This window comes from Ascaphus truei, chromosome 4, assembly GCF_040206685.1.
Source record: "Ascaphus truei isolate aAscTru1 chromosome 4, aAscTru1.hap1, whole genome shotgun sequence".
Classification (NCBI taxonomy): Eukaryota; Metazoa; Chordata; class Amphibia; order Anura; family Ascaphidae; genus Ascaphus; species Ascaphus truei.
Window position 1 is genome coordinate 1,677,236 of NC_134486.1, and position 24,174 is coordinate 1,701,409.

General features: G+C 50.0%; 1 protein-coding gene across 10 annotated transcripts in view; it reads right to left on the reverse strand.

Annotated features, from left to right (window-relative positions):
* The window catches only part of LOC142492497 (uncharacterized), a 229,331-nt gene that overhangs the window by 31,280 nt on the left and 173,877 nt on the right, over positions 1–24,174 (reverse strand). For 2 of the 10 annotated variants that reach the window (XM_075595174.1, XM_075595173.1), the window contains exon 1: positions 3,858–4,223. The exons of the other annotated variants lie outside the window; for them this stretch is intronic. In XM_075595174.1, the coding sequence (XP_075451289.1) occupies positions 3,858–3,867 (10 nt within the window). In that variant the 5' untranslated portion in view covers positions 3,868–4,223. Of the gene's footprint in view, positions 1–3,857; positions 4,224–24,174 lie in introns of those variants that run through there. 10 annotated transcript variants of the gene reach the window in all.

A 24,174-nucleotide genomic window follows, 5' to 3' on the forward strand; every position in this document is an offset into this window, starting at 1 on the left:
TGATTACCCCCTGTATCCCCCCCAGCACATTAGTGTCTGTGCCAGGCTGCAGCTCCCATACACATGTATGTAAGAGACACATATAGAGGGGTACAGCTGATATGTGAGTATATTGCAGGATTACCTGCTCCTTGCTGCTCCCTGTGATTACCCCCTGTATCCCCCCAGCACATTAGTGTCTGTGCCAGGCTGCAGCTCCCATACACGTGTATGTAAGAGACACATATAGAGGGGTACAGCTGATATGTGAGTATATTGCAGGGTTACCTGCTCCTTGCTGCTGCCTGTGATTACCCCCTGTATCCCCCCCCAGCACATTAGTGTCTGTGCCAGGCTGCAGCTCCCATACACATGTATGTAAGAGACACATATAGAGGGGTACAGCTGATATGTGAGTATATTGCAGGGTTACCTGCTCCTTGCTGCTCCCTGTGATTACCCCCTGTATCCCCCCCAGCACATTAGTGTCTGTGCCAGGCTGCAGCTCCCATACACATGTATGTAAGAGACACATATAGAGGGGTACAGCTGATATGTGAGTATATTGCAGGATTACCTGCTCCTTGCTGCTCCCTGTGATTACCCCCTGTATCCCCCCCAGCACATTAGTGTCTGTGCCAGGCTGCAGCTCCCATACACATGTATGTAAGAGACACATATAGAGGGGTACAGCTGATATGTGAGTATATTGCAGGGTTACCTGCTCCTTGCTGCTCCCTGTGATTACCCCCTGTATCCCCCCCAGCACATTGGTGTCTGTGCCAGGCTGCAGCTCCCATACACATGTATGTAAGAGACACATATAGAGGGGTACAGCTGATATGTGAGTATATTGCAGGGTTACCTGCTCCTTGCTGCTCCCTGTGATTACCCCCTGTATCCCCCCAGCACATTAGTGTCTGTGCCAGGCTGCAGCTCCCATACACATGTATGTAAGAGACACATATAGAGGGGTACAGCTGATATGTGAGTATATTGCAGGGTTACCTGCTCCTTGCTGCTCCCTGTGATTACCCCTGTATCCCCCCCCAGCACATTAGTGTCTGTGCCAGGCTGCAGCTCCCATACACATGTATGTAAGAGACACATATAGAGGGGTACAGCTGATATGTGAGTATATTGCAGGATTACCTGCTCCTTGCTGCTGCCTGTGATTACCCCCTGTATCCCCCCAGCACATTAGTGTCTGTGCCAGGCTGCAGCTCCCATACACATGTATGTAAGAGACACATATAGAGGGGTACAGCTGATATGTGAGTATATTGCAGGATTACCTGCTCCTTGCTGCTCCCTGTGATTACCCCCTGTATCCCCCCCAGCACATTAGTGTCTGTGCCAGGCTGCAGCTCCCATACACATGTATGTAAGAGACACATATAGAGGGGTACAGTTGATATGTGAGTATATTACAGGATTACCTGCTCCTTGCTGCTCCCTGTGATTACCCCCTGTATCCCCCCCAGCACATTAGTGTCTGTGCCAGGCTGCAGCTCCCATACATATGTATGTAAGAGACACATATAGAGGGGTACAGCTGATATGTGAGTATATTGCAGGGTTACCTGCTCCTTGCTGCTCCCTGTGATTACCCCCTGTATCCCCCCAGCACATTAGTGTCTGTGCCAGGCTGCAGCTCCCATACACATGTATGTAAGAGACACATATAGAGGGGTACAGTTGATATGTGAGTATATTGCAGGATTACCTGCTCCTTGCTGCTCCCTGTGATTACCCCCTGTATCCCCCCCAGCACATTAGTGTCTGTGCCAGGCTGCAGCTCCCATACATATGTATGTAAGAGACACATATAGAGGGGTACAGTTGATATGTGAGAATATTGCAGGGTTACCTGCTCCTTGCTGCTCCCTGTGATTACCCCCTGTATCCCCCCAGCACATTAGTGTCTGTGCCAGGCTGCAGCTCCCATACACATGTATGTAAGAGACACATATAGAGGGGTACAGCTGATATGTGAGTATATTGCAGGATTACCTGCTCCTTGCTGCTCCCTGTGATTACCCCCTGTATCCCCCCAGCACATTAGTGTCTGTGCCAGGCTGCAGCTCCCATACACATGTATGTAAGAGACACATATAGAGGGGTACAGCTGATATGTGAGTATATTGCAGGATTACCTGCGCCTTGCTGCTGCCTGTGATTACCCCCTGTATCCCCCCCAGCACATTAGTGTCTGTGCCAGGCTGCAGCTCCCATACACATGTATGTAAGAGACACATATAGAGGGGTACAGCTGATATGTGAGTATATTGCAGGATTACCTGCTCCTTGCTGCTGCCTGTGATTACCCCCTGTATCCCCCCAGCACATTAGTGTCTGTGCCAGGCTGCAGCTCCCATACACATGTATGTAAGAGACACATATAGAGGGGTACAGCTGATATGTGAGTATATTGCAGGGTTACCTGCTCCTTGCTGCTCCCTGTGATTACCCCCTGTATCCCCCCAGCACATTAGTGTCTGTGCCAGGCTGCAGCTCCCATACACATGTATGTAAGAGACACATATAGAGGGGTACAGCTGATATGTGAGTATATTGCAGGGTTACCTGCTCCTTGCTGCTCCCTGTGATTACCCCCTGTATCCCCCCCAGCACATTAGTGTCTGTGCCAGGCTGCAGCTCCCATACACATGTATGTAAGAGACACATATAGAGGGGTACAGCTGATATGTGAGTATATTGCAGGGTTACCTGCTCCTTGCTGCTCCCTGTGATTACCCCCTGTATCCCCCCCAGCACATTAGTGTCTGTGCCAGGCTGCAGCTCCCATACACATGTATGTAAGAGACACATATAGAGGGGTACAGCTGATATGTGAGTATATTGCAGGGTTACCTGCTCCTTGCTGCTCCCTGTGATTACCCCCTGTATCCCCCCAGCACATTAGTGTCTGTGCCAGGCTGCAGCTCCCATACACATGTATGTAAGAGACACATATAGAGGGGTACAGCTGATATGTGAGTATATTGCAGGGTTACCTGCTCCTTGCTGCTCCCTGTGATTACCCCCTGTATCCCCCCAGCACATTAGTGTCTGTGCCAGGCTGCAGCTCCATACACATGTATGTAAGAGACACATATAGAGGGGTACAGCTGATATGTGAGTATATTGCAGGGTTACCTGCTCCTTGCTGCTCCCTGTGATTACTCCCTGTATCCCCCCCCAGCACATTAGTGTCTGTGCCAGGCTGCAGCTCCCATACACATGTATGTAAGAGACACATATAGAGGGGTACAGCTGATATGTGAGTATATTGCAGGGTTACCTGCTCCTTGCTGCTCCCTGTGATTACCCCCTGTATCCCCCCAGCACATTAGTGTCTGTGCCAGGCTGCAGCTCACATACACATGTATGTAAGAGACACATATAGAGGGGTACAGCTGATATGTGAGTATATAGCAGGGTTACCTGCTCCTTGTTGCTCCCTGTGATTACCCCCTGTATCCCCCCCAGCACATTAGTGTCTGTGCCAGGCTGCAGCCCCCATACACATGTATGTAAGAGACACATATAGAGGGGTACAGCTGATATGTGAGTATATTGCAGGGTTACCTGCTCCTTGCTGCTCCCTGTGATTACCCCCTGTATCCCCCCCAGCACATTAGTGTCTGTGCCAGGCTGCAGCTCCCATACACATGTATGTAAGAGACACATATAGAGGGGTACAGCTGATATGTGAGTATATTGCAGGGTTACCTGCTCCTTGCTGCTCCCTGTGATTACCCCCTGTATCCCCCCAGCACATTAGTGTCTGTGCCAGGCTGCAGCTCCCATACACATGTATGTAAGAGACACATATAGAGGGGTACAGCTGATATGTGAGTATATTGCAGGATTACCTGTATCCATATCCTCCCTGTATCACTGGCTGCTACATCCGGGTCACAGCCCTGTGTGCTGCTGCGCATGCTCACACTGAGGCATGCTGGGAGTTGTAGTTTTATACACAGGATACAGAGGCAGTGACACACAGCAGCAGCAGCACAGTAACATTCCCCAGGCACTGTGCTGGGAGAGCTGCTGCTCCTGCATGTACATGTCTGCTCCTCTGGGTGCTGCTGCTCCTGCATGTACATGTCTGTGCTCCTCTGGGTGCTGCTGCTCCTGCATGTACATGTCTGCGCTCCTCTGGGTGCTGCCGCTCCTGCATGTACACGTCTGTGCTCCTCTGGGTGCTGCTGCTCCTGCATGTACACGTCTGTGCTCCTCTGGGTGCTGCTGCTCCTGCATGTACACGTCTGTGCTCCTCTGGGTGCTGCTGCTCCTGCATGTACATGTCTGCGCTCCTCTGGGTGCTGCCGCTCCTGCATGTACATGTCTGTGCTCCTCTGGGTGCTGCTGCTCCTGCATGTACACGTCTGCGCTCCTCTGGGTGCTGCTGCTCCTGCATGTACATGTCTGTGCTCCTCTGGGTGCTGCTGCTCCTGCATGTACACGTCTGTGCTCCTCTGGGTGCTGCTGCTCCTGCATGTACATGTCTGTGCTCCTCTGGGAGCTGCTGCTCCTGCATGTACATGTCTGTGCTCCTCTGGGTGCTGCTGATCCTGCATGTACATGTCTGTGCTCCTCTGGGAGCTGCTGCTCCTGCATGTACATGTCTGTGCTCCTCTGGGTGCTGCTCCTGCATGTACACGTCTGTACTCCTCTGGGTGCTGCTCCTGCATGTACATGTCTGTGCTCCTCTGGGTGCTGCTCCTGCATGTACATGTCTGTACTCCTCTGGGTGCTGCTCCTTCATGTACATGTCTGTACTCCTCTGGGTGCTGCTGCTGCTCCTGCATGTACATGTCTGTGCTCCTCTGGGTGCTGCTGCTCCTGCATGTACATGTCTGTGCTCCTCTGGGTGCTGCTGCTCCTGCATGTACATGTCTGTGCTCCTCTGGGTGCTGCTGCTCCTGCATGTACATGTCTGTGCTCCTCTGGGTGCTGCTGCTCCTGCATGTACATGTCTGTACTCCTCTGGGTGCTCCTGCTCCTGCATGTACATGTCTGTGCTCCTCTGGGTGCTGCTGCTCCTGCATGTACATGTCTGTGCTCCTCTGGGTGCTGGGAGAGCTGCTGCACCTGCATGTACATGTCTGTACTCCTCTGGGTGCTGCTGCTCCTGCATGTACACGTCTGTGCTCCCCTGGGTGCTGCTGCTCCTGCATGTACATGTACATGTCTGTACTCCTCTGGGTGCTGGGAGAGCTGCTGCTCCTGCATGTACACGTCTGTGCTCCTCTGGGTGCTGCTACTTCTGCATGTACATGTCTGTGCTCCTCTGGGTGCTGCTACTTCTGCATGTACATGTCTGTGCTCCTCTGGGTGCTGCTGCTCCTGCATGTACACGTCTGTGCTCCTCTGGGTGCTGCTACTTCTGCATGTACATGTCTGTGCTCCTCTGGGTGCTGCTGCTCCTGCATGTACATGTCTGTGCTCCTCTGGGTGCTGCTGCTCCTGCATGTACACGTCTGTGCTCCTCTGGGTGCTGCTGCTCCTGCATGTACATGTCTGTACTCCTCTGGGTGCTGCTGCTCCTGCATGTACATGTCTGTGCTCCTCTGGGTGCTGCTGCTCCTGCATGTACACGTCTGTACTCCTCTGGGTGCTGCTGCTCCTTCATGTACATGTCTGTGCTCCTCTGGGTGCCGCTGCTCCTGCATGTACACGTCTGTGCTCCTCTGGGTGCTGCTGCTCTTGCATGTACATGTCTGTGCTCCTCTCGGTGCCGCTACTCCTGCATGTACACGTCTGTACTCCTCTGGGTGCTGCTGCTCCTGCATGTACACGTCTGTGCTCCTCTGGGTGCCGCTGCTCCTGCATGTACACGTCTGTGCTCCTCTGGGTGCTGCTGCTCCTGCATGTACACGTCTGTGCTCCTCTGGGTGTGCTGTTGCTCCTGCATGTACACGTCTGTGCTCCTCTGGGTGCTGCTGCTCCTGCATGTACATGTCTGTGCTCCTCTGGGTGCTGCTGCTCCTGCATGTACATGTCTGTACTCCTCTGGGTGCTGCTGCTCCTGCATGTACATGTCTGTGCTCCTCTGGGTGCTGGGAGAGCTGCTGCACCTGCATGTACATGTCTGTACTCCTCTGGGTGCTGCTGCTCCTGCATGTACACGTCTGTGCTCCCCTGGGTGCTGCTGCTCCTGCATGTACATGTACATGTCTGTACTCCTCTGGGTGCTGGGAGAGCTGCTGCTCCTGCATGTACACGTCTGTGCTCCTCTGGGTGCTGCTACTTCTGCATGTACATGTCTGTGCTCCTCTGGGTGCTGCTACTTCTGCATGTACATGTCTGTGCTCCTCTCGGTGCCGCTACTCCTGCATGTACACGTCTGTACTCCTCTGGGTGCTGCTGCTCCTGCATGTACACGTCTGTGCTCCTCTGGGTGCCGCTGCTCCTGCATGTACACGTCTGTGCTCCTCTGGGTGCTGCTGCTCCTGCATGTACACGTCTGTGCTCCTCTGGGTGTGCTGTTGCTCCTGCATGTACACGTCTGTGCTCCTCTGGGTGCTGCTGCTCCTGCATGTACATGTCTGTGCTCCTCTGGGTGCTGCTGCTCCTGCATGTACATGTCTGTACTCCTCTGGGTGCTGCTGCTCCTGCATGTACATGTCTGTGCTCCTCTGGGTGCTGGGAGAGCTGCTGCACCTGCATGTACATGTCTGTACTCCTCTGGGTGCTGCTGCTCCTGCATGTACACGTCTGTGCTCCCCTGGGTGCTGCTGCTCCTGCATGTACATGTACATGTCTGTACTCCTCTGGGTGCTGGGAGAGCTGCTGCTCCTGCATGTACACGTCTGTGCTCCTCTGGGTGCTGCTACTTCTGCATGTACATGTCTGTGCTCCTCTGGGTGCTGCTACTTCTGCATGTACATGTCTGTGCTCCTCTGGGTGCTGCTGCTCCTGCATGTACACGTCTGTGCTCCTCTGGGTGCTGCTACTTCTGCATGTACATGTCTGTGCTCCTCTGGGTGCTGCTGCTCCTGCATGTACATGTCTGTGCTCCTCTGGGTGCTGCTGCTCCTGCATGTACACGTCTGTGCTCCTCTGGGTGCTGCTGCTCCTGCATGTACATGTCTGTACTCCTCTGGGTGCTGCTGCTCCTGCATGTACATGTCTGTACTCCTCTGGGTGCTGCTGCTCCTGCATGTACACGTCTGTACTCCTCTGGGTGCTGCTGCTCCTTCATGTACATGTCTGTGCTCCTCTGGGTGCCGCTGCTCCTGCATGTACACGTCTGTGCTCCTCTGGGTGCTGCTGCTCTTGCATGTACATGTCTGTGCTCCTCTCGGTGCCGCTACTCCTGCATGTACACGTCTGTACTCCTCTGGGTGCTGCTGCTCCTGCATGTACACGTCTGTGCTCCTCTGGGTGCCGCTGCTCCTGCATGTACACGTCTGTGCTCCTCTGGGTGCTGCTGATCCTGCATGTACACGTCTGTGCTCCTCTGGGTGTGCTGTTGCTCCTGCATGTACACGTCTGTGCTCCTCTGGGTGCTGCTGCTCCTGCATGTACATGTCTGTGCTCCTCTGGGTGCTGCTGCTCCTGCATGTACATGTCTGTACTCCTCTGGGTGCTGCTGCTCCTGCATGTACATGTCTGTGCTCCTCTGGGTGCTGGGAGAGCTGCTGCACCTGCATGTACATGTCTGTACTCCTCTGGGTGCTGCTGCTCCTGCATGTACACGTCTGTGCTCCCCTGGGTGCTGCTGCTCCTGCATGTACATGTACATGTCTGTACACCTCTGGGTGCTGGGAGAGCTGCTGCTCCTGCATGTACACGTCTGTGCTCCTCTGGGTGCTGCTACTTCTGCATGTACATGTCTGTGCTCCTCTGGGTGCTGCTACTTCTGCATGTACATGTCTGTGCTCCTCTGGGTGCTGCTGCTCCTGCATGTACACGTCTGTGCTCCTCTGGGTGCTGCTACTTCTGCATGTACATGTCTGTGCTCCTCTGGGTGCTGCTGCTCCTGCATGTACATGTCTGTGCTCCTCTGGGTGCTGCTGCTCCTGCATGTACACGTCTGTGCTCCTCTGGGTGCTGCTGCTCCTGCATGTACACGTCTGCGCTCCTCTGGGTGCTGCTGCTCCTGCATGTACATGTCTGTACTCCTCTGGGTGCTGGGAGAGCTGCTGCTCCTGCATGTACACGTCTGTGCTCCTCTGGGTGCTGCTACTTCTGCATGTACATGTCTGTGCTCCTCTGGGTGCTGCTACTTCTGCATGTACATGTCTGTGCTCCTCTGGGTGCTGCTGCTCCTGCATGTACACGTCTGTGCTCCTCTGGGTGCTGCTACTTCTGCATGTACATGTCTGTGCTCCTCTGGGTGCTGCTGCTCCTGCATGTACATGTCTGTGCTCCTCTGGGTGCTGCTGCTCCTGCATGTACACGTCTGTGCTCCTCTGGGTGCTGCTGCTCCTGCATGTACACGTCTGTACTCCTCTGGGTGCTGCTGCTCCTGCATGTACATGTCTGTACTCCTCTGGGTGCTGGGAGAGCTGCTGCTCCTGCATGTACATGTCTGTGCTGCTCCTGCATGTACATGTCTGTACTCCTCTGGGTGCTGCTCCTTCATGTACATGTCTGTACTCCTCTGGGTGCTGCTGCTCCTGCATGTACATGTCTGTACTCCTCTGGGTGCTGCTCCTGCTTGTACATGTCTGTGCTCCTCTGGGTGCTGCTGCTCCTGCATGTACATGTCTGTACTCCTCTGGGTGCTGCTGCTCCTGCATGTACATGTCTGTACTCCTCTGGGTGCTGCTACTTCTGCATGTACATGTCTGTGCTCCTCTGGGTGCTGCTGCTCCTGCATGTACATGTCTGTGCTCCTCTGGGTGCTGCTGCTCCTGCATGTACACGTCTGTGCTCCTCTGGGTGCTGCTGCTCCTGCATGTACACGTCTGTACTCCTCTGGGTGCTGCTGCTCCTGCATGTACATGTCTGTACTCCTCTGGGTGCTGGGAGAGCTGCTGCTCCTGCATGTACATGTCTGTGCTGCTCCTGCATGTACATGTCTGTACTCCTCTGGGTGCTGCTCCTTCATGTACATGTCTGTACTCCTCTGGGTGCTGCTGCTCCTGCATGTACACGTCTGTGCTCCTCTGGGTGCTGCTGCTCCTGCATGTACACGTCTGCGCTCCTCTGGGTGCTGCTGCTCCTGCATGTACATGTCTGTACTCCTCTGGGTGCTGGGAGAGCTGCTGCTCCTGCATGTACACGTCTGTGCTCCTCTGGGTGCTGCTACTTCTGCATGTACATGTCTGTGCTCCTCTGGGTGCTGCTACTTCTGCATGTACATGTCTGTGCTCCTCTGGGTGCTGCTGCTCCTGCATGTACACGTCTGTGCTCCTCTGGGTGCTGCTACTTCTGCATGTACATGTCTGTGCTCCTCTGGGTGCTGCTGCTCCTGCATGTACATGTCTGTGCTCCTCTGGGTGCTGCTGCTCCTGCATGTACACGTCTGTGCTCCTCTGGGTGCTGCTGCTCCTGCATGTACACGTCTGTACTCCTCTGGGTGCTGCTGCTCCTGCATGTACATGTCTGTACTCCTCTGGGTGCTGGGAGAGCTGCTGCTCCTGCATGTACATGTCTGTGCTGCTCCTGCATGTACATGTCTGTACTCCTCTGGGTGCTGCTCCTTCATGTACATGTCTGTACTCCTCTGGGTGCTGCTGCTCCTGCATGTACATGTCTGTACTCCTCTGGGTGCTGCTCCTGCTTGTACATGTCTGTGCTCCTCTGGGTGCTGCTGCTCCTGCATGTACATGTCTGTACTCCTCTGGGTGCTGCTGCTCCTGCATGTACATGTCTGTACTCCTCTGGGTGCTGCTCCTGCATGTACATGTCTGTACTCCTCTGGGTGCTGCTCCTGCATGTACATGTTGTGCTCCTCTGGGTGCTGCTCCTGCATGTACATGTCTGCTCTCCTCTGGGTGCTGCTGCTCCTGCATGTACATGTCTGTGCTCCTCTGGGTGCTGCTGCTCCTGCATGTACATGTCTGTACTCCTCTGGGTGCTGCTGCTCCTGCATGTACATGTCTGTACTCCTCTGGGTGCTGCTGCTCCTGCATGTACACGTCTGTACTCCTCTGGGTGCTGCTGCTCCTTCATGTACATGTCTGTGCTCCTCTGGGTGCCGCTGCTCCTGCATGTACACGTCTGTTCTCCTCTGGGTGCTGCTGCTCTTGCATGTACATGTCTGTGCTCCTCTCGGTGCCGCTACTCCTGCATGTACACGTCTGTGCTCCTCTGGGTGCTGCTGCTCCTGCATGTACACGTCTGTGCTCCTCTGGGTGCCGCTGCTCCTGCATGTACACGTCTGTGCTCCTCTGGGTGCTGCTGATCCTGCATGTACACGTCTGTGCTCCTCTGGGTGTGCTGTTGCTCCTGCATGTACACGTCTGTGCTCCTCTGGGTGCTGCTGCTCCTGCATGTACATGTCTGTGCTCCTCTGGGTGCTGCTGCTCCTGCATGTACATGTCTGTACTCCTCTGGGTGCTGCTGCTCCTGCATGTACATGTCTGTGCTCCTCTGGGTGCTGGGAGAGCTGCTGCACCTGCATGTACATGTCTGTACTCCTCTGGGTGCTGCTGCTCCTGCATGTACACGTCTGTGCTCCCCTGGGTGCTGCTGCTCCTGCATGTACATGTACATGTCTGTACTCCTCTGGGTGCTGGGAGAGCTGCTGCTCCTGCATGTACACGTCTGTGCTCCTCTGGGTGCTGCTACTTCTGCATGTACATGTCTGTGCTCCTCTGGGTGCTGCTACTTCTGCATGTACATGTCTGTGCTCCTCTGGGTGCTGCTGCTCCTGCATGTACACGTCTGTGCTCCTCTGGGTGCTGCTACTTCTGCATGTACATGTCTGTGCTCCTCTGGGTGCTGCTGCTCCTGCATGTACATGTCTGTGCTCCTCTGGTTGCTGCTGCTCCTGCATGTACACGTCTGTGCTCCTCTGGGTGCTGCTGCTCCTGCATGTACACGTCTGCGCTCCACTGGGTGCTGCTGCTCCTGCATGTACATGTCTGTACTCCTCTGGGTGCTGGGAGAGCTGCTGCTCCTGCATGTACACGTCTGTGCTCCTCTGGGTGCTGCTACTTCTGCATGTACATGTCTGTGCTCCTCTGGGTGCTGCTACTTCTGCATGTACATGTCTGTGCTCCTCTGGGTGCTGCTGCTCCTGCATGTACACGTCTGTGCTCCTCTGGGTGCTGCTACTTCTGCATGTACATGTCTGTGCTCCTCTGGGTGCTGCTGCTCCTGCATGTACATGTCTGTGCTCCTCTGGGTGCTGCTGCTCCTGCATGTACACGTCTGTGCTCCTCTGGGTGCTGCTGCTCCTGCATGTACACGTCTGTACTCCTCTGGGTGCTGCTGCTCCTGCATGTACATGTCTGTACTCCTCTGGGTGCTGGGAGAGCTGCTGCTCCTGCATGTACATGTCTGTGCTGCTCCTGCATGTACATGTCTGTACTCCTCTGGGTGCTGCTCCTTCATGTACATGTCTGTACTCCTCTGGGTGCTGCTGCTCCTGCATGTACATGTCTGTACTCCTCTGGGTGCTGCTCCTGCTTGTACATGTCTGTGCTCCTCTGGGTGCTGCTGCTCCTGCATGTACATGTCTGTACTCCTCTGGGTGCTGCTGCTCCTGCATGTACATGTCTGTACTCCTCTGGGTGCTGCTCCTGCATGTACATGTCTGTACTCCTCTGGGTGCTGCTCCTGCATGTACATGTCTGTGCTCCTCTGGGTGCTGCTCCTGCATGTACATGTCTGCTCTCCTCTGGGTGCTGCTGCTCCTGCATGTACATGTCTGTGCTCCTCTGGGTGCTGCTGCTCCTGCATGTACATGTCTGTGCTCCTCTGGGTGCTGCTGATCCTGCATGTACATGTCTGTACTCCTCTGGGTGCTGCTGCTCCTGCATGTACATGTCTGTACTCCTCAGGGTGCTGCTGCTCCTGCATGTACATGTCTGTACTCCTCAGGGTGCTGCTGCTCCTGCATGTACATGTCTGTACTCCTCTGGGTGCTGCTGCTCCTGCATGTACACGTCTGTACTCCTCTGGGTGCTGCTGCTCCTGCATGTACACGTCTGTACTGCTCTGGGTGCTGCTGCTCCTGCATGTACACGTCTGCGCTCCTCTGGGTGCTGCCGCTCCTGCATGTACACGTCTGCGCTCCTCTGGGTGCTGCTGCTCCTGCATGTACACATCTGTACTCCTCTGGGTGCTGCTGCTCCTGCATGTACACGTCTGTACTCCTCTGGGTGCTGCTGCTCCTGCATGTACACGTCTGTACTCCTCTGGGTGTTGCTGCTCCTGCATGTACACGTCTGTGCTCCTCTGGGTGCTGCTGCTCCTGCATGTACATGTCTGTGCTCCTCTGGGTGCTGCTGCTCCTGGATGTACATGTCTGTGCGCCTCTGGGTGCTGCTGCTCCTGCATGTACACGTCTGTGCTCCTCTGGGTGCTGCTGCTCCTGCATGTACACGTCTGTGCTCCTCTGGGTGCTGCTGCTCCTGCATGTACACGTCTGTGCTCCTCTGGGTGCTGCTGCTCCTGCATGTACATGTCTGTACTCCTCTGGGTGCTGCTGCTCCTGCATGTACACGTCTGTGCTCCTCTGGGTGCTGCTGCTCCTGGATGTACATGTCTGTGCGCCTCTGGGTGCTGCTGCTCCTGCATGTACACGTCTGTGCTCCTCTGGGTGCTGCTGCTCCTGCATGTACACGTCTGTGCTCCTCTGGGTGCTGGGAGAGCTGCTGCTCCTGCATGTACATGTCTGTACTCCTCTGGATGCTGCTGCTCCTGCATGTACATGTCTGTACTCCTCTGGGTGCTGCTGCTCCTGCATGTACACGTCTGTACTCCTCTGGGTGCTGCTGCTCCTGCATGTACACGTCTGTACTGCTCTGGGTGCTGCTGCTCCTGCATGTACACGTCTGCGCTCCTCTGGGTGCTGGGAGAGCTGCTGCTCCTGCATGTACATGTCTGTGCTCCTCTGGGTGCTGCTGCTCCTGCATGTACACATCTGTACTCCTCTGGGTGTTGCTGCTCCTGCATGTACACGTCTGCGCTCCTCTGGGTGCTGCTGCTCCTGCATGTACACGTCTGCGCTCCTCTGGGTGCTGCTGCTCCTGCATGTACACGTCTGCTCTCCTCTGGGTGCTGCTGCTCCTGCATGTACACGTCTGCGCTCCTCTGGGTGCTGCTGCTCCTGCATGTACACGTCTGCGCTCCTCTGGGTGCTGCTGCTCCTGCATGTACACGTCTGCGCTCCTCTGGGTGCTGCTGCTCCTGCATGTACACGTCTGCTCTCCTCTGGGTGCTGCTGCTCCTGCATGTACACGTCTGCGCTCCTCTGGGTGCTGCTGCTCCTGCATGTACACGTCTGCGCTCCTCTGGGTGCTGCTGCTCCTGCATGTACACGTCTGCGCTCCTCTGGGTGCTGCTGCTACTGCATGTACACGTCTGCGCTCTTCTGGGTGCTGCTGCTCCTGCATGTACACGTCTGCGCTCCTCTGGGTGCTGTTGCTCCTGCATGTACACGTCTGCGCTCCTCTGGGTGCTGCTGCTCCTGCATGTACACGTCTGCGCTCCTCTGGGTGCTGCTGCTCCTGCATGTACACGTCTGTACTCCTCTGGGTGCTGCTGCTCCTGCATGTACACGTCTGTACTCCTCTGGGTGTTGCTGCTCCTGCATGTACACGTCTGTGCTCCTCTGGGTGCTGCTGCTCCTGCATGTACATGTCTGTGCTCCTCTGGGTGCTGCTGCTCCTGGATGTACATGTCTGTGCGCCTCTGGGTGCTGCTGCTCCTGCATGTACACGTCTGTGCTCCTCTGGGTGCTGCTGCTCCTGCATGTACACGTCTGTGCTCCTCTGGGTGCTGGGAGAGCTGCTGCTCCTGCATGTACATGTCTGTACTCCTCTGGATGCTGCTGCTCCTGCATGTACATGTCTGTGCTCCTCTGGTGCTGCTACTTCTGCATGTACATGTCTGTACTCCTCTGGGTGCTGCTACTTCTGCATGTACATGTCTGTGCTCCTCTGGGTGCCGCTGCTCCTGCATGTACATATCTGTGCTCCTGTGGGTGCTGCTGCTCCTGCATGTACATGTGGTCTACTTAGATTTTGCAAAGGCTTTTGATACGGTTTCACACAAGAGGATTTTGTACAAAATAAAGCAAATTGGACTCAGTAATAATATATGCACCTGGATAGAAAACTGGTTGAAGGACAGACAACAGAGGGTTGTCATAAATGGAACTTTTTCAGGTTGGGCTAAAGTCGTGAGTGGAGTACCTCAGGGATCGGTACTGGGACCCCTGCTTTTTAACTTGTTTATTAATGACCTTGAGGTTGGGATCGAGAGCAAAGGGGGTCATGCACTAAGCTCTGATAAGTCGTTTTAAGAACGCAAAGTGCTCTGAGAACGTGATGTTGCGCTGAACGCGATTCACAGAGACGCATACAGGCACTTTGCGCTCTAAAACTGATTTTTTTCCAACTTTGCTCGTTTGTTACCCTGTTTGCGTTCAATTCTGCCCTTCTGCGGGATGCATTAAGCTACGGAACCTTAGCGTACGCGAAAGTTGCGTTCAGGAAACCACATCAGCTCAAGGTAGCCGCAAAAAAAGCTGGACTTGGAAAAATGTCTTTGTTTACATTTTTGCAGACGCAACACCCATACAACAGGCCGGCGGGTGTCCCCGAGGGAGGCCGGGGGTTGTGCGGGTGTCCCTGGCTCACCCGCCGGGGGTCCCCGCGGGAGTCCCAGGGTACTCGCGGCCCTGCGGTACCAATGTTTTGACTCCAAAAATAATAAACAATATTTACAGTACTGTATAACTAAATACACCCCCCTACCACATACAATACAGTAATGGGCAAAATTACTATTATCCACATATGGATAATAGTGCATTTGCCCATTTTAAATACATATAAATAACAATAAATACAGTAAATACATATTACACTTACCTTTTCCAGGCACCCACGATGAAGGCTGTCTTCATCCTCATCTTCATCCTGCCCATGTCCCCCTGGTGCTGCAAAACATACACAAGAATAAAAATAGCCAATGTAATGTCCCCTAACCCCTTAATCACCTTAGCGGTTATTAACCGCTACAGTCATTAAGAGGTTAACCCACCCTCACCCACCACTCGGGAGCCCTACATACCCCTCCACTACCCATCCCTTGAGGCCTAACCACCCTCACCCACTAACCCAGGCGGGAGGCCTACCCACATACCCTTGGGGACAATACCCCCTTCCTCAACCCCCAGTACCCATAAGAAAAACAATACACAGCCCCACAATAAACATCATTATATTTATTCTATACATAACCCACCCCCTGTGCCCCCCAATAAATACATGATTTATTATTTTATATATAGGGTTAATACCCCAGGCCCACGGGAGTCCCCGGTGGGCCTGTCGGGTCACCTCAAAAACCTCACAGTAGCCCAGCACCATGTTTCAAACAGGGTCTGGAGGCCAACGCGTGGTCCCCGCCAGGCGCCCTGGTCCACCAGGTGGTCTCCGCGGGCCACAATGGGGTCCCCACGGGTAAGCCCGCGGCTGTCTGGGAGGCCCCGGGTCAGACCCACATTTGTCTGAGGGGCTTCGGGTGGTTCCCACTGGGGTCTGGGGGCCCTCGGGTGGCCCTTACGGGTCCGCGGTGCCCCCACAGATGTGGGGCCACCGGTTCTTCCCCGCAGGTGTCCCTCGTGGACCCGGCAGCCGTTTACCCGTGAGAAGTCCGAGGAGACCTCAGGTGGTCTCCATAGGTCCCCCGCAGACCTGAGGAAACAACCCTGTATGTAAAAAAAATAAACCTGTCCTATACATTAAATACATTAAATACATCAATCCCCACCCCCCCCCCCCCCGAACACATACAGTACAATAATGTGCAAAATAACTATTCTCCAGATAGGGATAATAGATTATTTGCCCATTATTAAACACATTAACTAGCATAATAAAATAAATAAAGTTCTACTGACCTCATCAATAAGAAGCCCCCTTGACAGCAAATTCTGTGTCCTCCGTTGCCAACGAAATACATAGCCAATACATTGCAATTACATTCTGATATCAATTAACCCCTTAATCACCTTATTGGATAATAACCGCAAAGGTAATTAAGGGGTTAAGCCACCCTGGCCCGATACCCACCCTTCACACATTCATTTGTACAGTGGCTTTATCATGCAACTATATATATATATATATATATATATATATATATATATATATATATATATATATATATATATATATATATATATATATATATATATATATATTTAATGTATGTAAATGTATGTAAATATATATATATATATATATATATATATATATATATATATATATATAAGACACACAGATGAAAAGAACATAGACAATCCCCTTAGTAGCACTCTAAATTACACCTAAACTAATCTATAAGATAAAGATGGTTAAAAAGAAACAGATGCTCCGCCAATTCAGAAAAAATGAACAAGATTTTATTAATTAAACAACAAGACACACTAACTTAAAAACATAAAAATACTAAAGACAGCCTATGAAAATATATATGTATCAAAAATATAAAGAGAGGACTACTAATCAAACACTTTCAGTATTACAAAGAGAAAAAAAAACAAAAAACTAAAATGTGTCTAAATAAAGTTTAAATAATGACAACAAAGTAGTTTAGTCTAACATAATAGGCAATACAAAATATATTCCCACTGACATATGCATGAAAGAATAATAAATCATTGCGTTGGAAAAAGTATATAGTTAATGACCCAGTATATAGCCAGGAAAAATTAGTATGTATACCAAAAACAGAGGGGGAAAAAAGAGATAAAGCAACCAGGGAAAAATAATATAACAATAATAATAGTTATACCCTGAACAGCATTTCCCCAAAATGAAATCAATGAGAACTGATGCAGCAAATAAAGAAAAATGTGACTAATAAAGACATATTAGCAAACAGAGTCATACATATTGAAAACACCACAAAGTGCAGCACTGCAAGGACAGGTAATGCCCAAACAGTAAGAGGAGGGTAATACTCAGCTGCAGCTAGATTGTGTAGAGTTTGTGTCCATATTGATTGTACAGGATGTGTTTCCAAAGTCTGCTTATAACAGGAACAAAAAATAAAGTCCAAAATGCTGCATCAGATCCATCATATGTCCCTCAGAATAGAAGATTACATAAAGGCTGTAGTAAAGTAAACACTCAACATGTTTCACCCGTGAGTGGGCTTCTTCCTGGAGTGGAAAAATTTAAAGTGAAGGCGTGCAGTGTTTTATGGATGGTAAAGTAATTAGTTCCAGCTTTGTTCTTATTTTCCTGTCCAATTAAAGCTACCTGCTAAATTGAGCTGCGTCACACACACCAGTGCAAGCAATATTGTAATCATTTCAGGCAGAGCTTCAAATTAAGCCCATATATTTGCACTGGTGTGTACTGTATGAAAATAACAACTTCACAGCACAAAAAGTGACAGCTTGCAAGTATATAGATAGCTATGGTTTTGTAACAAACATCTCTCCCCAAAAAGACCGTGGTGCAGCTACAGACATAAAAATCAGCAGCACCGTTTTTCTTTTGCATCTCTGGAAATGCAAACAGCATCATTTTGCACAAAACTGCTATACAGAACTTAGTGCTGATCCCACTGACAAGTTCAAAAAAGAGCTTGAAATTATTCTCAGTGAAGCTTGCACAATGGGTACTATAACAAGCAAAAATAGAGAGAGCCTAATTACCAAACATCCTATTATGGCAACCCTGTATTTGTTACCCAAGATACATAAGAGCATGACCAATCCCCCTGGGAGACCAATTGTGGCGGGTATTGGCAGCCTGTGTGAGCCCATCAGCCAATTCCTGGACCCTTTCTTACGCCCATCCGTGGAAGCTTTACCATCATATTTACGTGACACTATGGATGTCCTTTCACGATTGGATGGCATTATGGCTGATGCCAATACTATTCTTGTCACGTGTGATGTGGAGGCTTTATACACTTCCATAAACCACAAAGATGGCTTATGCGCTGTGGAATTTTTTTTGAAAACATCCTCTTTCAGTCCAAATCTCACTAATCTTCTCTTACAGCTTCTTTCATTTATACTATATCACAATTATTTTGTGTTTAAGAGTAGATTTTATTTACAGATTAGAGGGACGGCGATGGGGGCAACATGTGCCCCATCATATGCAAACTTATTTCTGGGTTGGTGGGAGAGGGAGGTGGTTTTTTGTGAGGAAAATCTTCATCTTACCATGCATGTTTTGTTGTGGTTGAGATACATTGATGATATTCTTATTCTCTGGCAGGGCTCTGCTACAGAGCTTAGGAGTTTCGTAGATGTGCTCAACCACAACAAACTCAATATTAAACTTACTTATAAATCAAGCACTGAATCAGTGGACTTTCTGGATCTCAGGATCTTCATTGATGAGGTTGGCAGTATTGGTACTGATATTTTCAGAAAATCTACCTCCACAAATTCAATCTTGCATGCCTCAAGTTTTCATCAGCAGCACCAGATTCGGGGCATCCCCCGCAGTGAATTTTTGAGATTAAAGCGTAATTGCTCAACTGAGGTTTGTTTCGAATCTAGAGCTGCTCAGATGCGTCAAAGATTTAGATCTAGAGGCTACAGCAATAAATATATTCATGCTGGGTATCAGCACAGTGCAAGTAGCAAACGCATTACATTATTACATCCGAAAATGAGGACACAAGACACCAAAACACGTTTTATTGGTACATATAATGACAGGTGGAAAGATCTCCAGTGTATTTTACAAAAACACTGGCCTGTCCTATGTACAGATGGAGAACTAAGGGAAGCGGTAGGTGACAAGGTCAACATGACAAGTCGACGGTCACCTAACCTCAAAGACCGACTTGTACATAGTCATTATGTTCCCCATACAAGCGAAACATTCTTGTCTCTCAGGAAAAAGGGTTTCTCTAAATGTAACAGCTGCTCTGCCTGTAGGTATATGGTACAGACGGACAAATTTTTGAACAGTAAACACACTAAAGAATATAATATTGGGTACACCCTTAACTGTAAGACCAAGGGGGTGATATACTGTTTAACTTGTCCCTGTGACCTTAAATATATTGGCATGACTACACGAGAAGTCCGCTTTAGGGTCTTAGAACATACAAGAAATATCAAAACGGCACAACGGGATTTGGATTCATTCAAAAAAATTACATCTGCAGCTAGACATTTCCTTCAACATCATGCTTCAGACAGTACGTGTCTAACAGCATTTGCCTTTGATAAAGTGGCCCTAGGCATAAGGGGTGGGGATTTGGAGAAAGCTCTCCTTAAAAAGGAGTGTCGCTGGATAGTTCTTCTCAATACCATGCAGCCCATGGGACTAAATGATTCTTTAGGGTTTGCTATGTTTTTATAGTTTATAATTGACATCTGTACATATATGCAATATTGTGTTCCAATTTAACTTCATTACCTTGTGAAGACGCGTGGCCCCCTTTCTTTTGAAATTAATTTTGCATAAATATGTATTATTTCGTTCCTCTCTGTTTTACTATTTAACTTTTTTAACAAAATTTCATAATTATTTTCTGATATAATGTCATCTTCTACTCTTTTATAAATATACAATTCTCTTCATTAATTTTCTCATGTTCTCAATACTAACTCTAAATATACTATTGTTCTATGTTATTAACATATATGTCTTTGCTTTGTCAGTGCATTGGCAAATGAATTGATTCCATCCAACTGCACCAGTCCTTGATATGATCTGCTAGTGACGTCATCTAATACATTACCTATGATGTCTGCTTCAGCATAACCCTTGCGTCAGAATCACTGCATCTATGGAAACATCTCCTATACAGATTCCTTGGTTTCTGTATTTTTGCTTGGACTATAAAATGCTTTGGCAAATGAACTGATACCTCCCATTGCACCAGTCTCTGATATGATCTGCTAGTGACGTCATTTAATACATCACCCATGACGTCTGCTTCAGCATAATCCTTGCTTCAGAACCATAGTATTGATGGAAATACCATCTACACAGATTTTTTTGGTTTCTGTATTTATGCTTCGATTGCTAAAGTGTGTCTATGTTTTCAGACTATGTCAGAGAATAATATTGTTAGTTTAGTATTATTGGTATAATTACAATGATGACTAGTAGTAACTGGATAAAACTAGATCTTTAAAGTTGTATTAATATACTTTAAACTACTTCATGCTGCATTTTATTCCTGATTTTGTGCAAAATGATGCTGTTTGCATTTCCAGAGATGCAAAAGAAAAACGGTGCTGCTGATTTTTATGTCTGTAGCTGCACCACGGTCTTTTTAGGGAGAGATGTTTGTTACAAAACCATAGCTATCTATATACTTGCAAGCTGTCACTTTTTGTGCTGTGAAGTTGTTATTTTCATACACACCAGTGCAAATATATGGGCTTAATTTGAAGCTCTGCCTGAAATGATTACAATATTGCTTGCACTGGTGTGTGTGACGCAGCTCAATTTAGCAGGTAGCTTTAATTGGACAGGAAAATAAGAACAAAGCTGGAACTAATTACTTTACCATCTATAAAACACTGCACGCCTTCACTTTAAATTTTACCTCTCCAGGAAGAAGCCCACTCACGGGTGAAACATGTTGAGTGTTTACTTTACTACAGCCTTTATGTAATCTTCTATTCTGAGGGACTTATGATGGATCTGATGCAGCATTTTGGACTTTATTTTTTGTTCCTGTTATAAGCAGACTTTGGAAACACATCCTGTACAATCAATATGGACACAAACTCTACACAATCTAGCTGCAGCTGAGTATTACCCTCCTCTTACTGTTTGGGCATTACCTGTCCTTGCAGTGCTGCACTTTGTGGTGTTTTCAATATGTATGACTCTGTTTGCTAATATGTCTTTATTAGTCATATTTTTCTTTATTTGCTGCATCAGTTCTCATTGATTTCATTTTGGGGAAATGCTGTTCAGGGTATAACTATTATTATTGTTATATTATTTTTCCCTGGTTGCTTTATCTCTTTTTTCCCCCTCTGTTTTTGGTATACATACTAATTTTTCCTGGCTATATACTGGGTCATTGACTATATACTTTTTCCAACGCAATGATTTATTATTCTTTCATGCATATGTCAGTGGGAATATATTTTGTATTGCCTATTATGTTAGACTAAACTACTTTGTTGTCATTATTTAAACTTTATTTAGACACATTTTTTTTTTTTTTTTTCTCTTTGTAATACTGAAAGTGTTTGATTAGTAGTCCTCTCTTTATATTTTTGATACATATATATTTTCATAGGCTGTCTTTAGTATTTTTATGTTTTTAAGTTAGTGTGTCTTGTTGTTTAATTAATAAAATCTTGTTCATTTTTTCTGAATTGGCGGAGCATCTGTTTCTTTTTAACCATCTTTATCTTATAGATTAGTTTAGGTGTAATTTAGAGTGCTACTAAGGGGATTGTCTATGTTCTTTTCATCTGTGTGTCTTATATAGTTTTCACTATCCCCTAGCACCATCAGGTCCTATTTAATTTAGATACTGACTTTAATTGGGGTATATATTTTATTTTACCCTTATAGTTAGTTTTATTAAAGGGCTTGAGTTAACCTTATATATTATGTGTTGAGCAACTTCTCCTTTTGTGTGTTCTATATATATATATATATATATATATATATATATATATATATATATATATATATATATATATATATATATATATATAATATATCTTAATATATAAAATTGAAATTTGTGGGGTTGATAGTAGATGTGGTGAATCTGATTGGTCCGTGGGTCTGTCACTCAGCCTCTGGCCAATGAGATTGGTCCGTATCCCTGCCCTGCCCCGCAAGCCTCTCATTGGCCTGCATGGCTCTATGACATCACTCAACTGCCACTCACTTCTCTTCCTCACTCGCAGCTCACCTTCCCCCTCGGCTGCTACACACACGCACCCAGAGGCCCGGACCGCCGGCTTCCCCCCCCCCCCATCACCCCCCCGCTCACCTCCCCGCTGGCTCCCCCCATCACCCCCCCTCACCCGCAGCTCACCTCCCTGCCGGCTCCCCCCCCATCACCCCCCTCACCCGCAGCTCATTGCGCGTGCGCACAATGCTCCCGTTACCTAGCGACGCGTCTCCCCAGAGGATGTACAGTGCGGCCTAGCCCGGGCGGTTCTGGCGCGAAGTCATTGCGGAGTTGCCATGCTGTTCCCCGATACACACGGCGTTCCCCGGCTGGTCCCCACACCTGCTGAAGGCCCGCTCCTCCGGCCGCTGCGATGGCCGATACCGGGTGCGGGTGCTGCTGTGGGAGCGCGGGGAGATCTTCACGGTGCCCGGCTGCAGCCAGCACATGAAGGTGAGAGAGCTGGCCCTAGGCGCTGGAGCTGGTGGCGGGGATCCCCATCCACCTGCAGAGGCTTCTGGAGGAGGGCTGACAGATGTCCCGCAGGGCGCGGCGAGGGGGAAGTGCGGCTTCCACTCCGTCAATACAGGATGTCCGTCCTGAATCTTGGGTGGCCCACCCCAACCACCCCAACCACCCACGATTCATCCCCCCCACGATTCACCCCTCCACCCACGATTCAAAGATTCACCCCCCCCACACACCCACCCAAGATTCAACCCCCTCACACACACACCCAAGATTCACACCCCCCCTCCCAAGATTCACCCCCCCCCACACAGGATTCACCTCCCCCCCACAAGATTCACCACCCCACCAAACAATTATTAGGGGGGGGGGGCAGGAGACCGGAGTCACGCAGGGGAGGGGGAGCGGAGAAAGAGACAGGGGGAGTGCAGAGAGGAGGGAGTGCAAAATTTTAATCCCAGGCAACGCCGGGTCTCTCAGCTAGTTATATATACTGTGGCGACAATCTTTATTGAAACTTTTGCCCGTCTTGTCCCGCGGGTCTTTTCGGGCTGGTGCCGAACGTGGCCGCACGCCAGCCCATCCTAGCCGCATCTTCCCCTCCCCCTTCCCCTCGCGACCCCCTGGTTGTTCCGCCCCGCTCCATGCTCCAAAAAGTAAAATACCCCCTTACCTGCAGCCTCCTTCGGGGACGCCTGGCGTCCTCGGGATGCCTGGCGTACGTGACCGGCGCCCGGCTGACCTGCTGCATGCCCGCTTTCCCTGAGCCTCAGCGCGCCTCAGCACGCCAGCGGTAAGCGTGTCTGAGGCCTAAGAAACCTCATATGCTGCGTCAGGCATCCTCTTATCCTGACCCAGCGCATCTGAAGTGGATGCCGCCTGTGGTAGGGGAAGCGTGGAAGATGGTGATTCCACCTGCTCGGCCTGCCCCACAGTCCCCTGCGCTGTGTTGCTATCCGCCGGCAGGGAACCCCCGGCTATTGGCGGAGCCATTGCCGCAGCTGGTGCTATTAGTGTCGTTTCAACTTGCGCTGCCCTTATCGCTGGCATTACGGCTACCGCTATTGACGAAGCTATCGCCGCTGCTGGCGCTATTAGCGGCGCTACAACTGGCGCTGCACTTATCGCTGGTGTTACGACTGCTGCTGGCAACTCTACAAGCTTGGGTGTTGTCGCCCCAATGTAACCTCCTGTGCCCGCTGCCGCCCTTGACCCAGAGTCGAGATGCGCCACTAACGGGGATAGGGCTTGTCTTCAAATTTGAGAGGATAAAGTATGTGTTCCGCCTATTGACTTGTCATGTGAGTATATTAGCCACCATCCCAGTACCTAATAACCGCAAATATCAGTGCATTACGACCCAGATATATACCAGTCCATTATAATCATAATTACAAGACCTTATAACCCAAATACTGTACCTTCCAGTACGTCATGACCCCAATTATGGTATAATTTGACCACAAATACGGTATTTACCTGTACACTACAACCGCAATTGCCATACATTATAACCACCCATCCCATATATCCCAGTACATTACGACCCCAAATCCGGTATAAACAAGCACATCAAGACCACCATTACCATGCAATATAACCGCAAATCCCGTATATTATAACCACAAATCCCCTACGTATAAGCACCTTAAGACCATGATTACAGTACCTTAAAACCACAAATCCAGTATATACCCATATCCTCTACCGCCATTACCGTGT